General features: G+C 44.0%; 1 protein-coding gene across 4 annotated transcripts in view; it reads right to left on the reverse strand.

Annotated features, from left to right (window-relative positions):
* Window positions 1-18,743, reverse strand: part of smarcd3b (SWI/SNF related BAF chromatin remodeling complex subunit D3b) — a 32,342-nt gene that overhangs the window by 9,935 nt on the left and 3,664 nt on the right. The window contains exons 2-7 of one of the 4 annotated variants that reach the window (XM_083935913.1): window positions 13,234-13,445; window positions 9,686-9,775; window positions 7,057-7,099; window positions 3,651-3,773; window positions 3,278-3,400; window positions 1,948-2,043 (exon numbers count right to left, since the gene is read on the reverse strand). In XM_083935913.1, the coding sequence (XP_083792039.1) occupies window positions 1,948-2,043; window positions 3,278-3,400; window positions 3,651-3,773; window positions 7,057-7,099; window positions 9,686-9,775; window positions 13,234-13,445 (687 nt within the window). Of the gene's footprint in view, window positions 1-1,947; window positions 2,044-3,277; window positions 3,404-3,650; window positions 3,774-7,056; window positions 7,100-9,685; window positions 9,776-13,233; window positions 13,446-18,743 lie in introns of all 4 variants that reach the window. The other 3 variants (XM_083935912.1, XM_083935915.1, XM_083935914.1) reach the window with 3 other exon arrangements.

Below are 18,743 nucleotides of genomic sequence, written 5' to 3' on the forward strand. Positions count from 1 at the left end.
AGGCAAGGTAAAGCAGTGAAAATATTCTAAATAAAGAATACACTTAGGGCGCACTCACACTGTCCTTCCATACCGTGCCCAAACAGGTTTTACGGGTAAAGCCTAGTTCGTTTGACCAGTGTGAGTGCAACCGCTCCGCGCCCAGCTGCGGCCAGCTGGCCCTCCATGGCCCGCTTGAGAGAGGTGGGCTTTTGTAAAGCGTGTTTGCACATGTACGAACACGAGCGTGCGCACGTGTACGAGCACGAGCATGAGTCCTACGGCGGCTCTGACATCATTTTATGTGCGCCTGTTCGGACATAGAAAAAAAAAAAAAAAGACGGAGCATGCGCGGACATTTAACAACAACAACACGTTGGTGTGATGCGGAGGTGGAGTGTTTACTGCAGATTTGGTCGATGAAAATATTCAAAAACAGTCGACAAGACGCACAAAAACTCAGAGGTCTATGGAAAGATTTGTAAACAAAGCGATGCATCGCAATGACGTTAATCAATGCGTGTGACGTGTTACAGCGTGATGTCGTATGGACAGCAAGAAGCATTCGCCAAGGCCCGGCAGTGTGAGTACAAACGGGGCTGGGGTGCGGGGGGAGAGGGCAAGTACCCTAAAGCACGGGGCACGGTACGGGCAGACAGTGTGAGTGCGCCCTTAGGCCCTGTTTCCAGAACAGGGTCATTTTTAAAAACAGAGCAATTTCTCTGCATTTGTGCTTTTTGTTTACACGCACACGGAGAATTCACCCCTGAAAACGCCAGAGAGGAGATTTTGGAAAACTCCGGTTGCACGTTTGCATGTGAAAAACAGAGTTTCGGGCAGCCGCCGTCACAGTATGCGTCAGAACTTGCACCTGCGTCATAGATGCGACCCGTGTTTCCATTTCCATTTGGCTGCGGTGCTCATGGACCATTGGCTAACATGGGCTTGAGGTTCTCCGTACACTGCCACCTACAGGTTTGGCGTGCTCTTGACGGCATTTATACCCGGGTTAGTGTTTTCTGAAAAGGAACAGGTGTGCACAATGTTACTTTTGAAAACGGAGACAGCCTTTAACGGTGATGTTGGTTGTTTTTTTTAACGTGGCTGAAATAGGTTTAGCTGCTGCCCCTCTGCGCCTCATACAACCCCACGTCAATGATCCGATCCATCCTTTTAACAGAAGTTTCAATCAGGCAACATAAGTAAACACACCTGTGAGGGTGTGTGACGGAACTGAGACATTGTTAATGAAATTAGTTTCACCTGTGAAATCACTTATATCTGTCCACTACATACGAACAAACTCCACCTTCCGGCACCTCTAAAGCTCACTTATTAACGTGTTATATTTTGACTGTTTAACCGTTTGTAATTATTTTACAGAGCTTCAAAAAAAGTTGAATAATACCAGAATACGTTTGATAGTTTACCGTGTTCAAAAGTGAGTTCAAAATGCATTCAAGTATTTCAATTCTGAAAATTCAACCCATTCATAAACATGTCTTAAAGTATGAAAGCTATGAACGATAAAAGTCAGAGCAATAATGTCCTAATTGAGCAGAACATTTTGATGCTTGAATGAAATATCTATATTAATATAATGCAAAGGAGGTGTGTCGCAAACAGTGATGGTCAGGACAAACACTATAAAGTCAGAGCAGGTAAAAGGTTGATCAGACGGAGGGTGTGCGGCACTGAAACAACCCTCTACTTCTACTTTTTTCAACAAATTCAAAATGTTTTTTTAAGGGTTTTTCAGAGACGCCTGGAGTCACAACTCAGTTACAGCTCACTATTACAATGTTGGCTACAGTATTTTCAGACAATCTAGAGCCCATCTCTGTACATCTATTAGCAGACATTCATCATTCGGAAAAACAGGGGAGGTCTGTCCTTATACAAGGCATCTGATCAGAGATGAAAAAGGGGGATTCTGGGTCAACGTTCAGGGGTCAAAGTTGAACTGACCTCGACCAGGTGGTTGTCAGGACCGTAGAGGTCTTTGTCCAGCTCGATCACCAGGCTCTTGAAAAACGAAGAGAACTTCTTCTTCTGCTTCCCCGGCTGTGAAACAGACAGAGGGAAATGATCAATAATGGTCTAAAATTAGACACACAAGTGCAAAAAAAGCAAACATTCGTCGCCGTGTCTTTGCTCATAGCTCCTCAAAAAGAGGCCGGGGGAGATCAGAAGGAAAGTGAGACACCAAACTCTCTCAGGGTCCACTTCCTCCGAGCTCAACCACAAATATTTGTGGTTTGTGAAACCTAAAAGCTAAAGATCCTTCCGCTTTACCCGTCGACATAGAGTCTCTTTAAAAACCGTTCACAACATCAGTCAATGGCCTTCTGCTTGAATGCTTTCTGATTTGTCTCCTATATTTGTTCTTGCACAAAGCAAGAAGAGGAAAAGAAGAAAAACAAGTAATAATGAAACTGTTACTACTGATACTCTTACCCACCTGAGCATGATGATAGGTCGCGTTTGATCTTAAATAAGATGCGTGTAGTGTATTTTGGAATTAGCGTAGAGACACCCCAATAAACCCATATAAGGGCTGCAGACTTAAGTGTCGTGTGCAAACCACAGACCAATAAGCCACTGGCATTTGGCAGGTGACGTTAAACTCAAACAAAAGAAGAAAAGAAAGAAAAAGGCACGGAAATGCCACCTAACGGCAGCAAAAAGGAAAAAATAAACTTATATGCAGCGGAGATGGAAACTTTATTTCATAAAGTTTCGTTTTCATAAATTAATAACACTTGAAGAAATAAAATAAAACTTTGAAAAACAATTAAACAACATTGCAACAATAAGGAAAAAACCTTTGGGCTTCCACCTAATCATCTTGTGTGAAAAGCATTTAATGAGTTAATTGCAAAACATTTTTCTTTTGTGCTAATATCTACTTAATATTAATATTTCACAGCACAAAATGCAAGTTGGCTTTTGTGCATATGCTTGCGCCGGGTGAAGGGCACTCACAAATGGTTCATATATTCAATTTAAGATCAAATCTGTGCATGTGAATGTTTAATGCATGCATTCCTTTTATATTCCGGGCCAGCTGATACTTTTCTGTCCAAAGATGTTCGCGCACATCGTCACCGTGCGTGACTGTCGGCAAAAAAGGACCCAAAAGCAGCACGCGTTCATTATAAATGGGAAGGTTATGATCTCAGCTATTTTTTTAGAGCACGAGCAGCTATTTGATGACATAACACTACACCCTGCAGCGGATCAGTACCACAGAAACTGGATTTTGTGCACTGTACGCTTTAAATGAAGAAATACACACGTCGTCCAGCAGCTTCCCCTCTACTCGCAGTTCCCACGATGCAATGCTGCCATCCGAGTCATCAGCGTCAGGTCTGGCAGGGTTGAAGGTGTTGGATATGTAAAGCCTCAGTTTACGCTTCTGCTGCTGACACAAGGGCAACATAAAAACAGCACAGATTTAACACATTATTTAGTGCCCCGCCGGAGCAAGAAATCCATGACTCTTCAGCCTTGCAAAGGGACGTTTAAGGATGTAAAAAAACAAAATCTGCCTCCTCTATTGAAAGCTACAGCAGTTCTAAACACTTTTTCACCTTCCAGTACCTGTTGTGGTGCAGAAATGACAGCTTGAGGACAGCAGGGCTCGCTGGCTCCTGATTATTTTTCCTTACCTTCATTGGCCTCTTCAGCGCCTCCTGGATGTCCACACGTTTACGCATGATGGTCTGGTCCAGTTTGCGCTCGAACGCCAGCAGATCCATGTAGGCCTGAGACTCGGGAACCAGCTCACGGATCTGCTCAGAGGGGAGACGGTAAAATATTTAGTCTTTTATCACACACACAAGATTAAGAAGCCAGATTTTCTTGGGATTCTTGGGTTTGAATATCACTTAGAAGGCTTGAGCTTAGCTGTCTGCCCTGCTTTAGTGCTGCAGGGGTCCGCAGTCTGGTTCAGGGACATTTGGCCCCATAACATAGAGTCTCCTTTTAAGGGATGGTAGAATATATAGAATAACAGGCCAGGAGTAGTTGAACTTTTGGTGCAAAGTGCGCATTTGCTTTCTTGCAGAGAGTTAGGTGAGAAAATTGTCTCCACTCTCATATCTGTACAGTAAATATGAAGCTACTGGCAGCAGCTGGTTAGCTTAGCTTAGCCTTTCTCCCTCTAAAGGTAACAAAATCCACCTTTTCTCACCCCTAAAGCTCACTAATTAACAGGTTATATCTTGTTTGTTGAATTTGTACCAAACAATGTGTCTAAAATGACACATTCTAGTTTTACGGTGGATATGCGCCTGATTATTTCTTATACAGGAGAGGTGATGTCCTGGAGTTTGCTAACTACCGACAGAGCTAGCTGTTTCCACGGCCACGGCCCGCTTGAAAGAGGTGGGCTTTAGCGGAGCCGTTTGCACATGTACGAGCACGAGCGTGCGCACGTGTACAAGCACGAGCACGAGCCCTACGGCAGTAGCGTTATGTCCGCCTGTTCGGACATGTAAATAGAAGGACAGACCATGCGCGGACATTTAACAACAACAACAATGGCGGTGAAAGGTTCACGTTGGTGTGATGCGAAGGTGGAGTGTTTACTGCAGATTTGGTCGATGAAAATATTCAAAAACAGTCGAGAAGACGCACAAAAACTCCGAGGTCTGTGGAAAGATTTGTAAACAAAGCCACACACACGCGATCAATAGGTGTGACTGTTACGACGTGATGGCGTATGGACAGCAAGAAGCATTGGACGAGGCCCAGGCAGTGTGAGTACAAACAGGGCTGGGGCGCGGGGGGAGAGGGAGGGGGGACAAGTACCCTAAAGTCCGGGTCGCGGTGCGGAAGGACAGTGTGAGTGCGCCCCAAAATCCAAACACACGCACGCACGCACACACACACACACACACACACACACACACACACACACACACACACACACACACACACACACACACACACACACACACACACACACACACACACACACACACACACACACACACACACACACACACACACACACACACACACACACACGTTCCTATTACACTTCTGTCCTTACTACAAGCTGAGCTTAATCAACGCCAATCAGAGCCACACACACACCTGACTGCAGTTGATTCACTCACAACTCTCACTGAGCCCTCACAGACTGTATAATAATCTGGAATAGCAATAATAACAATAGAATAGAATAGGTTGCTTTGAGTCATATTACATGTACATTAACATATATAATTAAGCATGTACCCTTGCCTTTAAGAACCTTTAGAGTAGGAAAGAAATCTCACAGGGATTGGGTAAAATAATATAACCAGAGACTCAGTATTTCTGTGGCTTCACCTTTCATCAAATGGAAATGTTTGTGATGTTTGTGCATCATTTTATACCATCCATCCATCTACAACCGCTTGTACCTATCGGGGTCGCTGGAGCCGATCCCAGCATTGGGCGTGAGGCGGGGTACACAGGGGTAGTCTATCACAGGGCACATAGAGACAAAAAGAGACACACAACCATTCACACTCACATTCACACCTACGGGCAATTTAGTCATCAATCATGTCTTTGGACTGTGGGAGGAAGAACCCGGAGAAAACCCACGCAGACACGGGAAACAGGAACCCTCTTGCTGTGAGGCGACAGTGCTAACCACCACACCGCCCTGCCCAGTTCTTTTTTTTTTTTTTTGAAAGTTCAGGATCTTCAATAGAATTTGAAATAAAGTTCAGAGCGTTTTTTTTTTACACAGTTTGGCTGCACAGAATGAGTTTGTGCAGACTGACCCACCACTAGACAATGGGCCTCTTTCTTGTCTCTTTGTCGTCATTTTGTGTGTGTGTGTGTGTGTGTGTGTGTGTGTGTGTGTGTGTGTGCGTGGGGGGTTCCAGCTACATTTTATGACTCAGCCCCTGGGCCTGTGCCTGGTAGGTACGTTCAGTAATCCATCCATGATCATGCTGTAGGTCAAACACAAGGCACCCTGGTGGTCTTCTGACATTGAGCTGTAATGCACCCGATTCGACTCCGGCCAGGCTGCTCTCCATCTCTCTCAGGGTAAAAAAAATACTTAAAACGTCATCAGATTACTAATATTTAAGTTATTCCAGTATATGGAGTAGAGTTAACTGTGCTGCCCATCCCATCATTAAGTTGGCGGTCCACACCATCCTGGGGGCACTGGGGGATCAAAATGAGATGCAGAGTGTGCAGCCAACCAGCCAGAACTCAGATATTACCATATGATGAAAGTCCTCGGAGCATCAAGGGCTGCTGCTCACTTACCACACACACACACACACACACACACACACACACACACACACACACACACACACACACATACACACATACACACACACACACACACACACACACTCCTTCTCCCTCCCTCTTCTTCCATCTTTCATGTTTTCTTCTAAATGGCTGCCTTCATTGTTCCCTCTCATTCCTTCTCTATCTCCATCTCGCTGCCTTTCACCGGGCGGAGGTGCCGAGCAGACAGAGGAGTGTGGCAACAGACATTCCCTGTCCCTGACTCATTATTGTGGAGTGGCGCCCCAGCCATGCCTACTGCTATCTCTCTGTCTGGGTTATGTTAAGGGATAAGACCTGAGCCAAGACGCTCACTGCCTCCAGACCTCCATAGTTTCAGTGTAAGGCAGTTCTGTGTGCCGGCGAGGTGACGGCGTGGCACAGGGCCGAAAAACTGAGACCGCAGGATGAAAAATCAAAACCTCAGTCTGCGAGCTCACCTGTGGCAACATGGCGATTCTCTTTCGGTTTTACTTGTGGTCGCGTCTCTGCCATATCCCGCTGACTGCTCCAATTTAAATCAACCGAGCCACCGTCTAAATAACAGAATGAAACCCAAAAACCTCCTGATCGCTCCCCTCATCTTCTCTTTCTCCCCCCAGCTGGAAATTACACATAATCGTTTGGCCTTCCGCGCCTTCCAAGAACCCCTCACATCAAAAACCATCCAGGATTTTTCTATTCTGCACACTGAAGACACTAAAACACACACACTCACACTTAAAAAAACACAGCAACAAAGGTAAAAAAAATATGCAGCCTCACCCTTTGTGGAAGAATCTTGTCTGCCATTTTCCTTCTCTTAGCACTGGAGAGAGGGAGAGAAAGACAGAGAGAAAGAGGAAAAAGAGAGCATGTTACTATGGTGACTGATAGCGTAGCACCCAGGCCATCTGCTAAAATGCTGGGCCATATCCAGCACCCCAGCATCCCAGCTGTGTGTGTGTGTGTGTGTGTGTGTGTGTGTGTGTGTGTCCCTGCGTTTGTGTGAGGTTTCTGGAATACAGCGGTCCACCCGGAGAACAAGAGCTTCTAACAGCCAAAAAAGTGACACATACACACCTCTTGCCTCACGTGTACTGAGCATGCGCACACACACACACACACACACACACACACACACACACACACACACACACACACACACACACACACACACACACACACACACACACACACACACACACACACACACACTGCAGAATCAGTGGGGCTGGTGCAGCAGGACTCAGATGGTGACAGGAAGTGTGTTCAAGAGCTTTTAGGAAGGATTTTCCAGATAGGAGAATTAGTATGTGTGTGTGTGTGTGTGTTTGTGTTTGTGCTTGTGTGTGTGTGTGATATTTTCATTCATGAATTCCTGGCATTTCCTGCTGTGTTAAGCCCCTTTCACACATGCACTGCAGACCTGAAATTATCTGGACGGCACCCGGAGGTGCTGTAGGTGAGAACGCAAATGTCTGAATCAGTCGGATCGGACATTAAACGGACTTTACTCTGGTACAAAGTCTGTGAAATCCGTCTAATGTGTGTGTGAATTGTCCGTAGAATTCACAGCGAGTGAGCGTGCAAAAACCTGAAGCAAACAAAAGTGAAGAAGATTTACACAAAGACGCCAACAGAACTGAACTGAACGCCTAAATCGTCAGACAAATTAAAGGAAAGGCAAGAGACTCAATTGTCTGAGTTTCTAACTATAAAGCAAGTAATCTCTGTTCGTGTATCTGTTACACACCTATCTCGAGAATTGTTCATCCGATCTACCTCACACTAGGCAGGTGTGCTGCTGGGAACCCAAGTGAGTGCAGTGTCCATTTTGGTGCGATTTGGTCAAATGGTAGTAAAGCCAGGAACTTTACGAAACTCCTGTAACTTTTGAACCGTAAGTCTCAGAAACAAAATGCTGCTTCTTTGCTACTCCTCCTACAAATACATGTAAAATTAACCATAAAGGAAAGTGTCTGTCTGCGTGTATACGCACGTATGACCGCCCTTCACATATCTCAAGAACCGTTCATCCAGTCGAGGCTGCAAGCAGTTTCCAGGGCCAGTGGGCGCTGAGGTAGGTGAGAGTGCACCTGACACGTAGAATTTACCGTTACATGTGTGAAAGGGCATATGAGGAAACACATTTTGTTTACCAAAACCATTTTTTTCATCTCATACTTACCAAGAACAATAAGTGCCAAGTTGGTGCCTTTGTCAGAGCTTTCTTTCTTTCTTACTTACACTGATTACAAAAACAACCCTTCAGTTTCCTTCACTTTTCACTGTGGACACCTGTGATATTAAAATGCATGCAAGTGTTTTGTTGTTGCCTAAAACACCTGGAAGGCACCACACTGCAAAAAGAGCAATGAGGCGTTACGTCGAAAGGTTTAAAGAAGCAAAAGAATTTGTGTCTTATTTCCAAGATTTCTGAATCTTCTCTGTCGTCCTGTTCTGGAAAATTAACTCTTAAATTGAGCTGAATAAAGAAGACAATCGATTTTGAAGCACCTTCACTGTGGATTTGTCTTTTTGCTGAGAGAGTTACATGAGAAGATTGATACCACCCTCACAAACTGCCCGCTAAATATAAGGCAATAGTCGAGGCTCCCAGCAAGCGCGCCGGACTTTGTGGACAATTCGACATGGTGGCCAAATGGTGCAGCTTCTGTGTGTGTTCTAGGCTAGTTCAAAATCTTTTGCTCAGCTTATTTTTTTTTGGTACTAGGGGTGGGCGATATGGACCAAACCTTCAGTGTCAGACATTTTATCACATTTAATCAAAATTTAAAATAGTAAGAAAGAGAACGATAAAGAATGTGTGTCTTTGGCTAATCCAAAATACCTGCAAAATCAAGGTGCATGTTGGTTAATAACAATTCCCACAATCACTGAACCTGATAGAGCTATTGCAGGGATATATACCCCGGTATAAACAAACAGGATCTCTCTGTTCATACTGGTGTGGGTACAGTATATATGGTCATATCGCCCAACCCTATTAGATAGTAGACATTAGTTTGTAGAAAGGTTGTTTTTTTTAGCAATATAGAGAATTAGCATGCCAAATGCTGAAACAAGCCTGCTCTGAGGAGCATTGGAAGACCCGGGGGTGCATTGCAAATGAAAACTCAAACCTGCATCACAACAATCCATCATTTTAAAAAGAGGTTTTGGATTCAATTCTACTTTATGTTTCTGTTCTGACTGAAACAAGCTGTTCCCATCATGCCATGCTCCAGTCCAAAGCATGCACCACTACATTTTAGGGGGTGAACTTCTAGGCCCGAACGTATGGTTAGCCAAAACAACTCATTCAGGGGGGTGCTGGGCTCAGGAGAAAGGCTAAATACGCCAGAGTCATCAAACGTTAAGAAAATGGACATGCAGCAGAATAAACTCCTACTTTGATCCGAGCGTGGGATCTGATTGGGGCTCTCTCATGTCCATCTGCCTCGCCGGCATCTCATTGGCTCCAGGGAATCCGACTGGCTTCCTAAGAATTGGTGAGGATTCGAAGGTTGTCCGATTAGAGTTGTGGCGAGACACACACTCAAAAACGGTGTCAGAGGGGGGAACACCTGGTGGTGCTGGCTGTTTGTGTGTCTGTATGTGTTGGGTGTGTGTTAAGTTCAAGGGTCTGTTAGTAGGTGCAAACTCTAAAACTCAGACAAGGGCAGGCACTGGGGATGGGAGTGTAACTGCATCCATGCACGCACAAAAGTGCAGGGGGAGGAGGCGTCCTGCTCATCTGAGGGACACGCTCATTCAACAAAGTTTCTCTGTGAACCAAAACAATCATGCTTCACACACACAGACAGACAATACACTGACAACAGACACACTGTGAACTTGTGTATCGCAGGAAAAAGGTGCAAACAGGCGGGGCGCGAGCTCAGCTCTTTTGTTCGGCTCTGAATTCAGGTCGGAGGTTGCACTGACGAAGTAATGTGCAGATGAAAAGAGCATGCATGCTACTCACACCAGCTGGCCTAGCACTAAAACCCCAAACCTGTGTCATTATCGCATAAAGATAGTGATGTTCTTAAGCAACCCCGAGGGTCCTACACCAAGCGTCACGAGCACGGAGGAACGTTTTTAGGACAAAGGTGAAAATGAACAGCAAAAATCAAGGTTCATATAAACCTCAGGACTTGATGAATATTGGAGTCCTCACCAAAAACCCTAACATGCGCACAAGACGAACGGGAGGAGCTGAAGCGGCGTTGTCAAGAACAAAAGTTTAAAAGTAACTCATAACCGGTGAAACATCTTGTTTTTGCTCCAGTGGTGCAACTCGACATTTGGTTACACACTATGTGATCAACTTGAAGTTTAGATCCTTATCTTGGTGTCAAATTTCTATATTGTTTCTTTCTCGATGACGACGGCAACATTTACGCTTTAGGTTCCATTTCGTGCAAGTTATGTTCATTTTGCACTTGAGTTCTTAATAAAATGAGAAAATACCCAGTGCTTAAATTTGTATTAAAAAATAGGCTTTATCATGTGGTTACTGACACCAGAAAACACTATGAAATGATCTGTATCTGGATAGAAGATTTAGTTTGCTGAAAGAGGTCATATCAAGAACGGTGTGTAGGAAAAGCCACAGGTTTACAACTAAATGCATGCAACTAAAGAACATGTATCTCACTTTAAAAAGAAAACATTTAGAAGCACATAAGAGATAAATCTTTGCTTTAAAATGCTTTCATAGAACGGCTGTATTTTCTTTAACGAGACAAACTTACTACAGAGATTAAAGTAAATATACTTTCTATTAAGGTAACAGGAAAACGCTAATTAATGTTTAAGCTGCGTAACCACAAGTGGGACTGGTGTCAAAGTCCTGTCTGTGCCCGCCAATCTGCCTTTGAGATAGGCGGCGCTTCCTAACGCACACAAATTGGTGGAATATAAATCCCTGGGACACAAGGTTGAGTGTTCATAGCGTTAAATGCAAAGCAATCCGTAATCAAATCCTATTTTTAGCTGCGGCTTTACGTAGCAAATCGTTTGTTCTGCAGAGAGAGTGTTGCCGGGACCATAAGGTCTCAATGACACTGCAGACACAGGTGGGCCGCCCTCAGCTGGCAGCCGCGTGGGGTCCGAGCTGGATGGAGCAGAGCGGGGGGGAGAGAGCTGGAGCGTCAACTTGTCTGCCAGAGGACACACACACACGCACGCACGCTCTCACAAAGCAACAGAGAGACAGAGACACCTGCACAAGACCATCGATCAGACCCTACGCAGCCGGACGGGCAGCTCTAGGGTCAAAGCCCCGACGCAGGACAACATTTCCCCTGACCTGTTCGACAAGCCTGCTTAATTGTGAGTGGATCAATCGTGCTGCAGATACTGAGAGAATGAAACCGAGAGAGAGACAGAGGTCCACTGAGTGTGCGTATCGATCTCCTTTCTAATGATCATATCTGACACACACTCGTCTCCTCACAGACATCCATCCACTGTGTGTGTGTGTGTGTGTGTGATGCTGATGTTGAGATCCTTTGTCAAATAACAGACAATAGACAGTACTAATAGAATTGCTAGAGTCTGAACGCCTGCAGACAGCGGTGCGGACACCGCGTAGATAACGCCACGGAACAAACGAGACGACAAAGACACATGAAGAGCGAACAGAGGAGACGCGTTGAGTCGCAGCGGTGGTTCGGGCAGTGAGAAGTGGATGCACAGGGCAGTGAGCAAGGCAAAGGGTGCAGAGAAAAGGAACAGTGGGAGAGAGTCAAAACAGAAATTGAAATGACAGTCGAACAGAGACACATAAAAGGTCATGGATTTCACTTCTCATCAACATGATTTTTGCTCACAGTATGGGAATGGTTTGGTGCAGATGTGACCTCTGTGGCCGTCCTGGGCTGTCGGGCCGCAGTGTACGCTCATTTTTGTTTTCTTCCTTTTCTATTATTCCAAGATCGTTCCATGAATATATTAAAAAAATGTGTAAAATTCTCATCATGACGTCCGTTGGTTTCGTCCGATCAACAGTTTAAAAACTAAAGATGTTCAGTTTACAAGGACAGAAAACAGAGAAAGGCAGGAAATCCTCAAATTTGAGCAAATATTCTGTTTTTGTTGGGTTTTTCATGCTAATGCCGTGGCGCAAGAGATGGCAATGTCTGTTGCTTGTTCATCAAAATCCATCTATTCGACGTGTCTTGTTTACAAAAAGAAACCGTTTGCACTAACCAGATCCTGTCAAATAGAATAAATGATGCGCTGCTGCAACCGAAAAAGCCTTGAATGACTTTGACCAAAATTCACGTGACCAAAAAAGAAACTTGAGACCAGAAACTTCAGCTGAACTCCAGGTAGAGGTCGCAAAAAGGTAAATAGTCCAATGTGTAAAGCATGTAATGCCTTAATATTGATATCATTTGTGGGGAAATGTTGTGTATATAGATTCCATTTGACCTCCATTTTTGTTCAAAGAAATTATCAAGAAATGATCAATTATAATGGTTAAAATGAAACATGTCGGGGTCACTTCTCAAAAGTGCTGAATGCCGTCTTAACACGAGCGGCTGCATGAGTTGTTGCCTGAATGACAGAAAGTCTAAAATTATCATAAGTATGACTTCATTCTGGAGCTGTTTGATCAGAAAACAAGTAAAACCACAAAGAATCTGACAAATGATTTCATACCAGGGTTTAGTATTTGACTGATTTTGATACAGACTCATTTCGGTTGGCTCTAAAAAGGTATTGTGGTTGGATGCCCAGGTCTTCCTACACTGCCTGCACATGATTCACCACCATTTCCATGTTTGGTTAAGAAGCTTTATGCCGGCCTAGTAAAGTTGAAAGTGTAACCAAAGCCTCTTTATGATCTCAATCATTCCAACACAAAACCAGACAAATAAGGAGACCTATATGCGAGCCATGCAGTGTTTGGTTAGGAGCTGGAGGTCGATGTGGATTCGGACTCACTTTCTGGCACGGCTCTGGACGCCCTGCTGCTGCTGCTGCGGCTGCTGCTGCTGCTGGACCTGCTGGGAGGGGGCAGGCCTTTTACGGCTAGGCTCCATCACCGGGGAGGGCAAGCCGGGCCGCACCGCCGGGCTCCCTCCGTACGGTGGGCCGGGGGGGCCCATGGGAGCTCCCTGGTGGGGCATCCTCGCTCCAGACGGCATGCCAGGACGCTGGGGGGGAGAGAAAACGAGAGGGAGAAAGAGCGTCACATGTATGTAGAAAACAGTCTCCGCTGTGTTTTCTGATTAATTGCAAATCAAAAATGAGTGCTCCTAAAAATATAGCAAAAGAAACATTAGATCAGACGAGACTTTTATGCATTTCTTCAAGTCGAGTTTTTGTAAACACACTCATCTGACAAAGTCGAAAGAGCGTCACATCAGCTCCTCGTCCAGACCTCTAGGGATGGGAGTCGATAAGACTGTATTGACTCCGATGCTCAATTCTGCTCAACAGTGTGATTCTTTATCGATTCCCTTTACTGATTCCAGATACATTTTTATGTGTGGAAAAGAAAAATCAGCCTACACAGGTTTTCAGTGTCAACGCAACTGTTTTATTATCTGAGTCTGAACACTTCCTTTTTTTTATAGGTTTTCAAGGAGAAAAATGTGCTCAGCCTGCCTGCGTGGGGATCCTGTTATTATAACACCACTAATGCTTTGGACCGTATCTTCCTCTCCGTCATGACTCCTTCTAGTTTACAGCATGAGTCTGACGTAGCTGTTTAGCAGAAAAACATCCTGGCATTGATAAAAGGAATTGATAAGGTCCATTTTGTTACCAGTTCTTAAATGGAACTGATTCTCGATTCCCATCCCCACAGACTTCACACATTTTTCCCATTTCAAAGGAAAATCTGGTGTCTGCTCCGACTGAGTCTCCTACCTTTTGTTTCAGTCATCAAACAGCCGCTAACATGAACACGTACTGAGCTATTTTGTGACTGCGGTCTCTGTGTTTGGAATCTTTTCTATCTGGGGCTGGAAACTGGAAAGAAATTGTGCTTTAAAAGATGTGCGTTTACAATACGGGCTCGGCTTTTCCGGTTGTTAGATAGCCAGCATTAAAGAACCAACGTTAAATATGGAGCATACTTGTGAACCCTAAAGTGTTGGTGAAATTAATCCGTTAGTGGTGTGAGACACGTTCGTAGCTGAACCCAACATTTGGAAGCTGACGCTAGAGCAGTAATCTGCCTTTTTTCCCCGTCTTGTTTAAAGAAAAACTAACACTGATTTCCAGAAAATGCCTGAAACAAGCAGCCTTGTTTTGTTTCTCTTTTATTTTCTCCCTTGTTCTGTTGTTTGCTCTTAAACTAAAATTTGGTTTGACAACTGAAAAACACACACACACACACACACACACACACACACACACACACACACACACACACACACACACACACACACACACACACACACACACACACACACACACACACACACACACACACACACACAATGCAAACAGTGTCAGAGCCCACAGTCTCTCACTCCCGTCTTGACGTCTGGGAACAACTGGGAAACTCTCACCTGTGCTTGTCACTCCCATGGCAACAGCTGCCTCCCGCCTCAGCTTATTGTCTGAAACCAAATTAGGGTTCATGGGATGGAAAGAAATCTTTTGACTCCTTTTACAAGACCACAGACCTCCTACTGTGTGTGAAAAGAACTGTATCTCCTCGAACATAATACGATTTAATTCATGTAAATGCATCAGACGTCTGAAAATAACTCTGTTTGTCCCTGTTTACCCTTTGGTTTTAATATGTGATTCTCTGAGGCAAGACACTTGATCACTTGTGTTCAGCTTTTTATTGCTCAATTGGTTTGGTTTTAGTGTAGAGTTTGCGTCACAGTTTCGGTTAATAATCTTATCCAACATGCTGAAAACAGCCGTTGAGCGCCGACAAGTGCCAAATGGAGCCGGACACACTGCAAAAAGTAGGGCCGCGGTCCCTCATAAGTCAACTTCCACCAAAGGCTGACTAACGGCCTGGTTTGTCTTTTCCTTGTGAAACTGAAAAATTGCAGCTCACATGCGCACCCTGGGCTGCAGTTTGCGTAGTGAACGCTTCATGTTTTTTTACAGTTCAGTTTTGCATCACTCCCCCACGCACGATTGTGTCGGAACGGCTGGAGATCAGCAGTCGGCAGAATCCAGCACATCTCCTTCACCTCAGGGTAAAACGACGGCCGGTCATGCAATACTTTGTCCAACTCGTCGTTAAAAATGGGTTAAATTATAGAGCGATGGCGCGCTGTCACCACCTCCTGCGTGGTCGTTTACGCGTGTATTATAGACTCAAGTGTAAACAGGGTGTTTGTGTTGTAAAAACTCGATCTTCTCCAAGATATTTTATACGTTTATAATCAAATTTATTTGATGTATCACTCAGCTGTAGTTTATATTATTCTTACATGCAGCATGTTTTTACATAATTTTGAATTTAATCAAATTATAACCAAGCTCAATTGAGGCAGCCGAGGGAAAGTGGGAGGGTGGGGGGTCTGATTAGGGGCCCGTGGTCTACTTTTGCCCTGGGGACACGTCTAGCAGGTTAATCCAGCCCTGGCTATTTTATAGTTTCATCTATAACAATGCATCACATTTCATAAGATCATTGCAGGGTTTTTATATAAAATCATAACCTGAAAAGGTAAGTGTAGCTTTGGGAAAAATGAAATATGGACAAGTATAAAGTCGCATCAAATGGAGGAATCTTTGTATGAGCAACTCAAATATTACACCATATTCTCAGATGTTTTCTCAGTTAATATTAAACTATAAATATCCTACAAAAGACACACTGGACATTTTAAACCATGAAAGATCCTGAGAGACTATTCTTCTTCTTTTACCTCTTTATTATAGAAAGACAAACCATCTAAACCTTGTTGTTTAGCAGAGCTGTAACTTAACCATCTCCTTGCGAAACAAAAATGTCCTCTTTCAAATGCGCACAGAAACTACAGTTACATTTTGTAACATAATGAGTTAATGTTGCAGCGAGAGCCCAGCTGAAGGATACAAATCAGGACTTTCGTAACCTCATGTTTTTCCCCACATTTCACACTGTTTGTCACCTCTGAAGGTGGATCACTGCATGTGCAACCACACATCAGATTCGATCTTTAGACTGTGCAAACACAAACGTCAAAACAAATAATAAGAAGGTAATAAACAGCGGGGAGGGCACAATAAGAGAACGACATATTACAATGGGTCCGGATGTGAATGCGCGCATGCATTCGCAGGGAGATTTAATAACTCAAAAACAGACTATGACGAGGCCGGCGTATTATGTGCCCTTTGAAATGGTGACCAAGTAGAGATCCGGTGATCAGAAGCCTGAGCAGCCGTCGCTGTCACTCTGGCTGAGAGATTGGTCGGCGAGGGGGAGGGGATGTTGGGGGGTGGTCAAAGCAACTGAGAAGGGTCTCTGAGCGGGGAGAGGATAAGACAACATATGGTTGGGGCCTCCTGCTCGAACGTTTGTCACTTTGCGGAGCTTTAACAGACCCCTTCTTCTCCTTCCTAAGCTGCACAATAACGCACCAAGCAGGCCAGACGTTCAGCTTCTGTTACAAGCGTCTGTCTGGAGAATTTGAGCCTTTCAGATAACAGATACAGAAAGTCTTAGCTGGATAATTTGAATAATGAATTCCCAGAAATCCACGCACACACTCAATGAGTTGTACTTTATAATCTGACCTGCTAAACCGACTCCAACACTCTGCCCGGAGCGCTGCCAGCCAGCCAGCAATCGAATCTGCCATGTGGATGGAAATCTGAGAAGTGTGTTGGCATCTCTGGAGGGATTTGAAGAGGCCAAACTTAACCCACTCTCTACTACACATATGAATCTGTGGAGTGTAACATGGATGGTTCCTTTTCAAAGACTTTGATTGGAAATCAGAGGGTGCTTGAATGGGACATGGCTTGTATTTGTTTGGTCTCGTTATCAATTTATCCTCATTAAAGAGTCAGAACAGTGAAAAAACCCAATTTAAACACTTTAAAAGATGCTTGTTTTATCAGATATTGAGTTTACTGTCATGGAAGAGTTTGTTTTATTGCGCTGTTACATGTTTTAGACGCAACAATTAACCATGTAATCTCTATAAACAGATCTGTAAAAGATGTGGGCAGCAGTTTACTGCATGTTTGTAGTGCGAGTAGAATAGACCAATCACATTTGAGCATGCTTTAGTTGCAGGTAAACAGTCCATGTGGACAGCACAAGATGCAGAACGCATTTATGCAATCATTGAGTTATTCTTTCTCTTTTTGTTATAAATTATCTGCATATCTGTTCATAGAGTCTCTCAACTCAGACTCCATTTTTTCGTCTCAAGCTGCTGATTGGACGGCAAACAATGACTGTCACGGAAGAGGAAGTCTTGGCCAAGATATCCACTGGCTTCACCGGAAAGCCTGAAATATCAGCCCTTGCTCTCAGAAGGCTAAATTGTCAGACAGACAATGTATCGCGGGTGTCACGATATTGTGTTTTATGATACTGAATCGATTCTTAAAAACCCTGTATGGATTTTTGAGGGACTGCTGGCGACATTACTGTCTTTAAGTGGCTCCGTTTCAAAGCTAGCGTGAACATATTGGTATTATATGAAACTAGATACCCTAGGCATCCATCGGTACCAACCGTGCCGTGCTTAATAATGCTGTAGAGTGGTTTATAGAGAGCAGTGTTGCAACGTATTTTCAGCTGCTACAACATTATATGCGTATGGTGGTGTGCCATGACAGTTTTCCTGCAATTAGATTTTAAAAACTGCAATATAACGCCATGATTGCAGTATTGTGAAATACTGAATCGTAACCATGTCATAAAACGTACCGTACGGCCAGATTCTCGACCTTTCTCATCTAAATCAACCACTTGTAATTCCGGACATAATATTGTGTATCAATGCGAGGTGCTGTGCAGGAATTCAATATCAGCACTTTATGACGTTCAGTGAAATCGTACTGTGATGGTTTGAAGACGAGATTTAAATGTGCGTCTCTGTACTATCTGCCTCTACTCCAGTGCATCAAAGATAAATTAAATCTCATTTGTGACGCTCACAACATTGAATGAGATTCAACAACGACCTCTCCTTCAAAACAGTGTCCCTGTTAGTCCTGACACTTTGCATAGCGACTATTTCTTTGGTAGAAAGACATTTCAATGATCACGACAAGGTCTGAGGGTTATCCAGAGCAGCCGGGATATTGTGTTTTGGAAAGACAAGTGGCTATTGAATGTTTTGAAATTTCAGGTTTCAATGCTGTGAGAACCACATGGAAATTTCTTTCACCTCCTTTGTACCAGGGTGGCAACAAAAAAACTCAATCATTTCAAAATCTGAGCAAATAAAAAAACCAAAACTATCTGCACGGACGGATCCCACTTTGTGTAATTTGGGTGAACTAACCCTTTAAGCATCGTAATCTAGTTT

This window comes from Echiichthys vipera (genome assembly GCF_963691815.1).
Source record: "Echiichthys vipera genome assembly, chromosome: 21".
Taxonomy (NCBI): Eukaryota; Metazoa; Chordata; class Actinopteri; order Perciformes; family Trachinidae; genus Echiichthys; species Echiichthys vipera.